Raw genomic sequence first — 11,519 nt, 5'->3', positions numbered from 1 at the left:
CTACATAATGTACATGAGGCATTTCTTATATAGACAATTTGAGAGATAGGATTAGACAAGATTGTGACAAGTGTCTTGATCCTATGACATAAGCTATAAAAATGTAAATGATAACATAAGGAAACATAAGATCACATGAAAACTATGACTTTGAAAGATTCCTAGAGCCCTAAGTTAACATGTGAATATTTGTGAATAGGACCTAGACTAGGTGATATGTTTAGGTAAAACACCCCATTCATACAAACATTAACTAGGTAGAAAATCATGCCAACTATTTCTACCTAAAACAATTGTCCTAGGCTAGCCCCACATAGCATGCATACTCCTAGCCTTGTCCATCAATTTCCTATTCATTCTTTTAGAAAATCCAATTTATTGATGGGTGTATGGAATTATCTTATGTCATTTTATCCCAAAACGCTTATCAAATCTATTATAATTTTCTTAACAAAACTCATCACCATTATCACTCCTCAAAATATTAATCTTCCTACTTGTGTGATTATATATGAGGGCCTTAAACTCTAAAAGAACTAAACACTTCAAATTCACTTCTAAAGAAATATACCCATATCCTTATATTACAATTAGTAACAAAATAAATATAATATAAATATTTAAAAATTGAAGGAACATTAGTAGGACTAAATGCATTAGAATGGATCAAATCTAACACTCTACAAGATTTATGAAAACTAGAGTAAAATTGAATGTGATTTTATTTTTTATATACACAGTTCTCACAAAAATCAAATTTAAAATTATAGTAATTTAAATCCTCTATAGGTTTTTTAGACTTTAGATTCTTTCAACTCTTCTCACCTATATGACCCTCCGTGCTACCATAACATTATTTTCTCTATTAATAGCTTAGTCTCTAAAGCATTAGAACCCTTAGAAACTGAAAAAGAGTGACAATCATAAATTAAAACAATACATGTCTTTATTGTCGGTTCCAATGATGAAGTTGAATATTTTGTAGATATTTTCAATGCAATAATTGAAGAAATATTACATTAAATTGTGCATGCATCTAGTTAGAAAAGTTTCAATCTAAACACCCTTAGCAATATATTGATCCTTTGACCATCTTTCAACTTAAACTCGAGAAAATAATATAGACTCCTACATCATGTAGTTTACCAATAGAAATTAGGTTTCTTATTGATATATGGATACACAGTACATCATTGATCCCCTTTACTCATCTATAAGGGAAATGAATTATTAGTCTACCATGGCCAACAATATTTATATGTGAATCATCACCTGGATGCACTTTCCCATCATCATATTCTTCATTTTTTATTAGCCAACCTTGATGTGAGGTCATGTGGGTAGAAGAACTAGAATCTATCAACTATGCACCTTTTGATGCCAAGACAGTGACAAAAGTATCACCATCATCCTAGGAGGATCTATCAAACTCATCATCAAAATATCCTTTCTCTTCTTCTACTCTTCCTCATAATATTTTTTTAGACGTATAATTTTTGTTGTGTTTCCAATATTTCACCTTGAACTTCCAAGAGATTTAGATCTTTCATAAGATTCATATCTAGACTTATCTTTCTTCCTATCCTTATTAACTTTTTTTTGATATAAAGTCAGTTGATAGTGCCACCTAAACTTCCTTCTTTCTTATTATGAAATCATAGATGCAACCACTTAATCCATATTGAACTTGGGTATGGCTCTCACATAGCCATAACAACGTGGTCCCATTAATTTTACAAATAACACAACAGAGTCATACACCAATCCTCCTCATCTATTTTCACTCCCATTGAGTGCAACTTGGTAACTACCATATTTAAGGCATTTAAATGCTTGGCTACAAACCCACCATCCTCCATCCTAAAGTTGTACAATTTATTTCGTATAAAAATCTTAATCACGAAGGATTTATCTTACTAAAATTCTTAAAGATTCTTCAAAATATTCATTATGGTAGTCTCTTCATGCACATTCACCAATGTTAAATCAACCAAATTAAGTTAATAGAACCCTTGACTTTTAAATCCATCTTTTCCTAGTCTTTTTGTGATATAGTTGTAGGTTTAGATTTTAATATGCATCTTAGGATTTTAATATAAGGGAAATACGAAATTCAAAATCAGCAAACGGTAATTAAGAATCCATGACCTAAAACCACCCAAATGTAGTACCCAAATAATAGCCCAATGAAAGATGCATTATGATGTTCCATAATATGCATCATAAGTTGGTCAATAGGTATAACTCCCCATATAGCTCTTTTATGTGTCGAACAACTTTTTTTATTTCTTATGCAAGCTTCTAGAGGTCATTACTTTTGATCTAATTGACTGATTGGGTGCTATAGTGACATAAATTGCGCCTAGTGCATTCATGATACTTATGCATGGCGCCCGGTGCATTAATGAAAAACTCATTATTAAAATCCTATTATTTTGACATCATGGGCCCTGAAGACAAAGTGCTCTTGTTTGCCCCAAAACCCATTTGGACCTATCTTTGAGAGGATGGCACCACGTCGCATAGACATCTGCATGTCGCACTAACCTCATGATAGATCCGTAGAATCTCACATCCTGCAGTTAATCAAACGCCTTTTGATGCGTGTCCTTTGGCTTGCTTTCAGCTATAATAGCTCTCCACGCCTCTTCCCAACCTTAAAAGCCCTTGTTTTCTCATTTGAAAGGGTTCTTATTGATCTTTGATTCTTCTTCTTCTTCTTGGCTCTCTCTAATCTATCTATCTCTTTGATCTCATTGTGCTCTCTTGAACACTCTACAAGCGCTCTCAAGCTATCTCTATCCATAGCAATCTTGTAATCATCTTGTAGCAAAAAGCACGTATCTTGAGCTTCATCAGGATCGTATCTAAAAGGGGGGTGTGGCTACACGCCTTGTCTTCTCTTTATCATTTATCTATCTTTTATCATTGAATGCAATTTATCTATCAAATCTCTAAGTGTATCAATCATCTAGGTGCATTTAGCTTATCAACATATCATTTTTATCTATTTGCAATAGGGGTTTGCTTTCATTAAGCGGAGTATAGTTTCTATTTGTATTTTATCTTTTATCTTTTATCTTTTATCCAATCTATCTATTTGGTTGTCCGTGGAGGTGGAAACACCAAAACGAGGGCCTGACTGAGGTAGGCCCTTATACAACCCCAACATCTTCCCCCATCTCTACATGTGTAGGTGATGAATAGGTTTTGTGCAGTCGAGGAGAGTCATTGTTAGCTTTCCATGGAATTCTACGCTCTATGACCATGTTGGCATCCAAAACCCAAGACCTGCCCAATCCTTTGGTATAATCCACTCTTAAGTCTATACTGTGTTGTTAGCTCAGATTTTTATATTTGATCATTTATGTGTTTTCATCACTGAATTATTTCTTTATTAGTGTATCTTTATCTTATTATTATCCCCTGGCTCACCCTTAGCACCAGTATAAGTAAGGTAGCAGCAGATAGATTTGTTCTCTATAGATTTGTCATCTTAGAGGTAACAAATCCCCTCCTCTACAGGTCCTTTTTTTAAAAATATCTAACTATTTGAAGAGATCTACATAATGGGCACCCTTGTAGGTGGTTGTCCAGGTAAGACTTTTAATTTTGTCCAGAAACTAATCCTATAGAAAAAAAAAAATAGGTTTTCTATGTTATGCTAAAAATTTGTACTTTTTATGTTATGCATGGAGGTATGAATGTAATATTTTTAGTTCGATTACATGTTTTTGATTAATCAATAGTTGTTTTTTGCGTGTGAATTTAAATACTTCAAATCTACACGTCATATGGTGATAATGCATGTTAAGATTTAGCTACAGAGTTCCTTTGAAGATTGTATCTTGTATAGATAGCTTGTTTGTTGTTTGATATTGCCATTAGAGGTTGTTCAACTAATTTGTATGCTTTGTGAACATTATATCTTTTCTCAAGAATATTCAAGCTCCTCTTTTTTATCTATTTAATTTTTTATTGTTATTTCTTTAAAAATAGATGAAAATGGGATTATTATATATGTTGATATCATATTTTTACTTCAATATAGCATTAATAAAATTGATGCATGAAGTGTTCATAAGAATATAAATTTTGAAAATATGTTTAATCTTGAAAATTCATAATAACTATTATAAGAAGAATTATGAACATTCACTTGAAAAAGAACAATTAAATTTAAGAAGTTGTGAAAGCTTTGTCAAATCAATTAGAATTCCTTGAAAAGGAATATAACACAGATCTCCAAACCATTTGAGTAAACCAAGACCTAGAATTCAAAGCTGTAGAATAAGAAATTCTCTTTTAAAAGAGAAGTACTTGATCTAAAGTTGATGCGTCAAAACAATCGTCAACAAGAATGAAGCTCAAGATGATGTAACTTCCTATAAAAAGCCCTCTATTTTTAGGTTAAATTGGAAATAACAATGAAAGATAAATTTATCTAGATCACTTTGCGACTAATATTTATATACCTAATATATTATGTGTTCTATTACAATATTAAAAGTAATTTACAAACATTAAAAAACATTAAATATATTTAATCAATGAATCTAATGGACCATCAATATTGACCATATCAATTTGTCACCCATATTAAATACTAGAACCGTACGCCGCCGCCCATGTTTAAAATTGTTGTGTTGACTTAGATGATTATACTTTTTACATTGCTGACTCCCATTGCAAGATGCAAACTTGTATTCAGTCCTCTGTTTTTTTTAGGTATTGTTTAGTTTCGACCCTGCAATTCTTTTATTTTCTCATTCCATTTATTCAATACTGTGACACCAAGTAATTGGAAATTGCTGTAATGGAGAAATACACATGGGTTGTGCTTGTGATGAGCTGGAGCACAGCAATTGTATATTGCAATTGTAACAGTATTCAATGCCTACCGGAGGAAAGGCTTATTCTGCTCAGATTCAATACTGGGATAGGCGGATTATCTGTTCCATGGAAGGGATTGAATTGTTGTGAGTGGGATGGCGTTGAATGCAGCAATCGCACATCCCATGTCACCCACCTACGCCTCTCAAAATTGGTGGTGCAAAACTCATCAGGAACTCACATTCTCACTCCTCTGTTCCAGTTAAAGCAATTGGAGTATCTGGATTTAAGCTCCAATGGCTTCACTGGTGTAATACCTGCAGGTAATCTGAAACAAATTACTACAATTGATTTGAAAAAATGATTCTTGTTCAGTAACAATCCACAATGATGTATGCAAGCTTCTAGGTGTAAACATGGTTAGTTTCTGCATATCTTATTTTTTTTCATCTTAATAAGGAATCATGAAGTGGAAGAATGAATTTAAAAATAATTGTAGAGCATAGTCGAAAAACATGCACACAAATAACCATAGTGCCAACTGGTTGAGATTGCTGAATCCTAATACCTTGATGTTGTTGGTGATGTTTGGTGTTCTGGGTCCAGGTATATCTGAACTTCCAGAACTGAGGCATCTGGACTTGAGCGACAATGATTTTGAAGGTGAGGTTCCATTGCAGCTGGGGAATCTCTCCAACCTCAACTATTTGAGCATTGCAATGGCCGAGAAGGCTGTGTTCAAATGTTGGTCCAATTTACAATGGGTGCGGAATCTTCGAAGGTTACAGTATTTGTCAGTCAGGCATGTGGAGGTAAGGAGTAGTAATAAAGAGCTGGGTGAATTTATATCTCCTCTTGATAATTTGCAGATCCTTGATATGAGTGACTGCAACATGTCAGGCCCCATTCCCAAGGCTCTCCTAAACCTCACATCCCTCACAGATCTGGACCTTCACGTGAACACCTTCTCTTCCCCAATTCCGCCATGGCTGGGAAATATGACCGGTTTGGTGTCGCTTAGTTTTCATAACTGTAACATCAGTGGTCCGTTCCCCCTCTCTCTTTCCACTTTGCCCCAATTGAAAAACCTCCGATTGTCTGATAATGAATTCCTAAGTGGAGATATAAGCGAAATTTTAGGCAGCGGGTGGCCACACCTTGCTCTGTTTACTCTGTCAGGGTCAAATATAAGAGGAAGTATACCTGCTTTCATTGGGAATTTATCCTCCCTCACAATTTTTAAAGTGGTAGAGACCATGATTAATGGGCCTATTCCCGCCTCACTTGGTAGTCTCCCTCTTCTTGAGGAACTCATACTCCGGAATAACTTTCTTACGGGAAGGATTCCTCCACGAATCTCTCAACTTTCTAAGTTGAAAATTCTGGATCTATCCTTCAATCAGCTAAGTGGCAACATACCTTCTCATCTGCATGGGTTTTCTTCTCTGAGGAAACTTTATCTCCAATCCAACAAGTTGAACGGTACAATTCCTACTTCTATTGGAGATCTCCCTCACGTACAACAGATAGACCTGAGTTTTAACCGTCTGCAAGGTAGTTTTTCTCTTGATGTTTTTGAAAATACCCCCAGGCTTATTCGCCTCTATCTTTCACACAATCAGCTAACTGTCCACCTTAGTTCAGGATGGGAACCCCCAATTTATTTTCAGGTATTACGCTTGGCCTCCTGTAATATCCGTGGTCCCATTCCTACATTTCTGTCCAAACAAAAGAGATTATTGGGTCTGGATATCTCCAACAACAGCTTTACTGGAGCAATTCCAACTTGGTTTTGGGATCTAAATATTACTAGCAATCTTAACTTGTCTTACAATAATTTAGAAGGTCCACTTCCCCCTAATTTGGATATTGGATTGTACATGACCCTAGACCTGCAACATAATAAGTTGAGTGGCTCTCTTCCCTCGCCGTCAAAAGCCTCACAGGCCCTGCAAACATTGAACCTGTCTTATAATAATTTCACTGGGACTATCCCCATCCAAATTGGTATCCTTCTTCCTAAGATTCAGGTTCTGGGTCTGTCGAATAACAAATTATCCGGCAAAATACCATCCTCTATAACAACTTGCACGCTTTTGAGAAGACTGAATCTGGCAAAAAATGGTTTGGAAGGAGATATTCCCTCCACAATGGGTGGGCTGTATCAACTCCGGACACTGCACCTGAATGACAATAAGATTAAGGGAGAACTGCCTTACAGTCTTTCCAACTGTTCAGATTTGGAGATCATAGACATTGGAAACAATTTTTTGTCTGGAGAAATACCACATTGGTTATCAGGGCTTTCTCAGTTGATGATACTTGTGTTGAGGAATAACCTTTTTGCAGGATACATTCCACCAGAACTAGCCTATCTCTCTAATCTCCATGTTTTAGACTTGTCAGAGAACAACTTGAATGGGTCCATCCCACCAGAGTTGGAGAAATTAGCAACAGGGATGGTTCAAAGCAAGAGCTCAAAAGAACAGCCCATGGAAGAAAAGCCCTCCTACTACAGAGAGGAAATCCTTGTGACTAACAAAGAAAATGATTTGGTATATGTGGATTCTATCCTGCTACTTGTAACATGTATTGACCTATCTGGAAATCAACTGTCAGGTAACATTCCTTCAGAGATCGGTGCACTTAGTGGTCTACGAATCCTCAATATCTCCAGAAATAATCTAAGCGGAGAAATTCCCCATACATTGGGAATGCTAGAGCTAATAGAATCACTGGACCTTTCCTATAATAATCTGCAAGGCAAGATTCCAATTGAAATGCAGGGACTTCATTACCTGGCTGTTTTCAGCGTGTCTAACAACAAACTTTGTGGCAAAATACCAACTGAAGGTCAATTCTCCACATTTAAGGTTGCCTATTTCTATGGTAACCCTTGTCTTTGTGGTTTTCTACTTGATATCAGATGCCCAGAATCACCAGCAACAGGGGATAATGAAGAGGAGGGAGAGGAGAATGAAACAGGGGATCCTTGGTATTGGTATGTTGGCTGTTTGGTCTGTTTTGCTGTTGGCTTTTGGGGAGTGTTTGCACTGCTGAGAATAAAGACATGGCGAACAAGATACAACAATATCATGGATGACGCTGCTGCCAGCTTTTGCGATTCATTGACTGTGCAATGGAAATCATTCCTGGTAAATAACTTCACGCGTCAATAGTGATCATACTTCTCGAATAATGAGATGTCAATTATCAATATATTTACAAATGTAGTGTTGACATTGTATGTAACATTTTTTAGTTTTGGGTCTTGAATTTGTATATAACATTTTTTTTAAGTTTTTTTTGTGCTGTTCATTTTGTGTGTGTGAGTTGTAGATTATATGTTGTTACTTGAATTTTAGTATAGTATTTTGTGTTACTATTTATATAAGGAGTTTGGTTCTTTTAAAAACACATCTTTATCTTTTATAAAATAATAAGAAAATGATTACAAATAATTTATTATTAATCTATCAAATTTATATTATTTTTTTATAAAAAAATTATTGTATTCTTTTCAACTTTAAAGGACGGGTACTTGTACATATTTTTTTCTTTCACCTCTATAAATGTATATATATTTACTAACCCAATTTTAAGTTTAACATTTTTGATATATGAAATCTTTTGCTTTAGATAAGTAATAATTTGATTTCTAGAGCTTTTTCATTTTGACGATCTAATCCACTAGATTTTATCATGAGTATGATGGATTGTCATAATTTGTAAATTTAGAATATAAAATCTAAATCAAGATCATTATCTATTGAGGTGTGTGTCAAATAGTTTAAATTATGTGCCCACAATTATATATCTAAGAACGTCATTTTAAACCAAATTTTTATTATCATGTGTAACATCTCATATTCACAATTCAATAAATGCGTCTCAATCTCAATTATAACAATTTTTAGTGTATCAAATATATTTCTATCAAGACATCTAACATTCAAATTTGTTAATTCAATCTCACTGAATCAAAAAATTATATATGAATGTATTCATATTCTCATATATACATATATTTTTACATTATTAGTATTATAAATTATAATTTATACTATTTTATTAAAAAAAAATTCTACAGTAAAATGACCACTCCACAAATAGAAACTTGATGAATTTTGAGTCATTATTTTCATATTTTATTTTTCTAAAATACACGGATAATTGCATAATCAATTTTTATTGTGTATATAATTATCATAATAAAATTTGCATATTCATATTATTTTTCAAATATTTTTGTGTTCATTTTGATGAAATAACATAGTACATGTATACATTGAAAATGAAGTATTTGTGTATGAAGTTAGGCATTGTTGCAAAGTATAAATCTTGCCAAAACATGTATGAGAGAAATGATCTCTTCAAAAGAATAAAAAAAATCAAGATTATAGAAACATACATACAAGCTATTGATTATTAAAAAATTGGACTAATACTCACGGGATTGTTAGAATTCAAGTAAAAGTGTTTACAAGATTAATTTAAATATGTTGGACAAGAGCATTTTTAAGAATTGATACTTGTTAGAAAATCACTTGACAAGCATACAAGTGACAACATGTTCGTAATCTTATATTTGAATATCTATAACATATTGCTTGTAGGATACTTAGATTTAAATATTATCATATATTGTTTATTGGTTCTTTATTAGCTTCTCACCATCAATCATATTTCATAGTAGTTTAAAAAGTGTTGGGGATTGATTTCTCCTCCAATTACTAATCATCAAAATTATTCAAACCTAAATCTATGTGGCAACACTAGATTAGACATGGTCATTAGAACTAGCAAGTTTTGAGGTAATGACTAGGACACATAGATGCAACCACAAAGACTCTGCACAATAATTTATTCATAGAACAGATGTGAGACAGACATGATTAAATTGAATTACCTCATTGTCTTGGGTCAGTTAAACAAGATATGTAACTCAATGCAAACGTGAGAAACTGAGTAAAATATGTTTTATGAGGGTTTTTGGGTTTGCTAGACACTCTCAACCTTGTGAAGTTAGATGTGAAAATAAAATTATTTTGATTATAAAGGCTTCTTGGTTCCATTGAACACTGAAAGATTTGGACTCTAAACATGAGTGGATGGGTTCAATCCAACTTGTTCGCTAGCTCAGAATTGCTAAACATCTATTTCACTAAAAATAAAGATGTGAGGGAATGAGTTAATGGAAATGAATACACATTTTAGGTTTGGTAGAAAATTATAAATTCAACAACTTCCAATTGTTTCTTATTCAACATATTCACTGACGCTTGTGAATGAGATTCACAAATAATATGTTTCCATTCAAGCACACAACGTTCCTCCATAGCATACAAGATGGCAAGAGCCTCCATCAAATTACTTGTGTGAAACCCTTTATAAATTAAAAAAAAAAGATTTGAACAACACCAAATCTATCTCTACCAATACTAGCAACACCTGCATACCCAGGATTTCCCCTAAAAGATCCATCAATATTGATCTTCAGAACTCCTTAAGGAGGAGGAAGCCATTGGTCCACATGATCAATCTTCTTCTTTGTCTATCTACATCTTGCAGTAGTAGAAGTAACAATCACCTAAGAAGAGAAGGTCAACCTTCAAGAAATGTACACATACTTAGGATCCATTGCACCAAAAAGATCACACTTAGCCGAAATAGTCTCCTAAAGTGTGCAACTATGATTCCCCCACAATTGTTGGACAACCAACTTCACACCTTGAAAGATTTGGTGATTCATTTTCAACTATATATTCCATAAAATAAAAGAAAGCCCAATAACTCAGGCTACTTGAAGAAAAGAGGTCTTAATTGGAGGTTGGCCCAACTTATCCCAAAATTCAACCAATGAGGAGGTATGTACACATGCATAATCCCAAATTCCCCACCACAAATGTCAAATCTCCCAACAAAAAGTATACTAAAATAAAAGATGAGGAGCACATTCTTCACTTTTGAGGCACATTACACAAATGGATGGACCCTGGAAACCATGCTTGCATAAATTATCCCAAGTAAGGCATCAATCTTGAACAAATAACTATAAGAAAAAAATGCATTTGGACCAAAAGAATTTGTTCCACACATGTTTCCTCCATAGTACTTGCACTCTACTATACATTTTCCTAGCAAGCTCAAAGTATCCCACAACCAATGAGTACTTACTTGTTGGATCATGACCCCATGCCAATATGGCATTTCCTGTAAGGCAGTTAAACTCTTTACTTGCAAGGATTCTAGCTAACTCTTGGTGATCTATCAATGTCCCTCCAAGTGATCATTCTTGAGGATCCTATCTCCACTTGTCTCAAATGTTAAAAAATCTTATAATTTTCTACTTTTTACCATCTAGCTTCAATAAAAATATCACAAAGAGACTATAAAAGTGGACACGTTGAAAGGATTAGAGGGTAATCATCCTAGGAGTCTAACCAAAACAACGTTGATGAGCCCAAATTACAAATCCAAAAGAGCCCCTATTTTATAAGCGAAGCCCTAGTCTTTAGAGTATGCCAAAACATAGATCCTTTCTTATCTAGGCAACATCGAGGAACATCTAGAGTATCAATCCCTTTAAGAAAATTATTAGTTATAATTCTATCCCAAAGTTGATCCTACCTTATACACCACCTGCAATATAATTTAGTAGCTAGAAATCGCCTATTAAAAACTGT

General features: G+C 34.0%; 1 protein-coding gene across 1 annotated transcript; it reads left to right on the top strand.

Annotated features, from left to right (window-relative positions):
* The first annotated feature begins 4,734 nt into the window (after positions 1-4,734).
* Positions 4,735-8,137, top strand: LOC131047811 (receptor-like protein 46). The gene is made up of 2 exons (XM_057981599.1): positions 4,735-5,156; positions 5,440-8,137. Exons 1-2 carry the CDS (start codon positions 4,817-4,819, stop codon positions 8,010-8,012), a joined length of 2,913 nt encoding a protein of 970 aa, XP_057837582.1. The 5' UTR covers positions 4,735-4,816; the 3' UTR covers positions 8,013-8,137.
* Positions 8,138-11,519: the final 3,382 nt, after the last annotated feature.

This window comes from Cryptomeria japonica, chromosome 8 (genome assembly GCF_030272615.1).
Source record: "Cryptomeria japonica chromosome 8, Sugi_1.0, whole genome shotgun sequence".
NCBI lineage: Eukaryota > Viridiplantae > Streptophyta > Pinopsida > Cupressales > Cupressaceae > Cryptomeria > Cryptomeria japonica.
The sequence above is the reverse complement of the archived record's forward strand: the minus strand, read 5'-3'. Positions and strand labels throughout refer to the sequence as shown.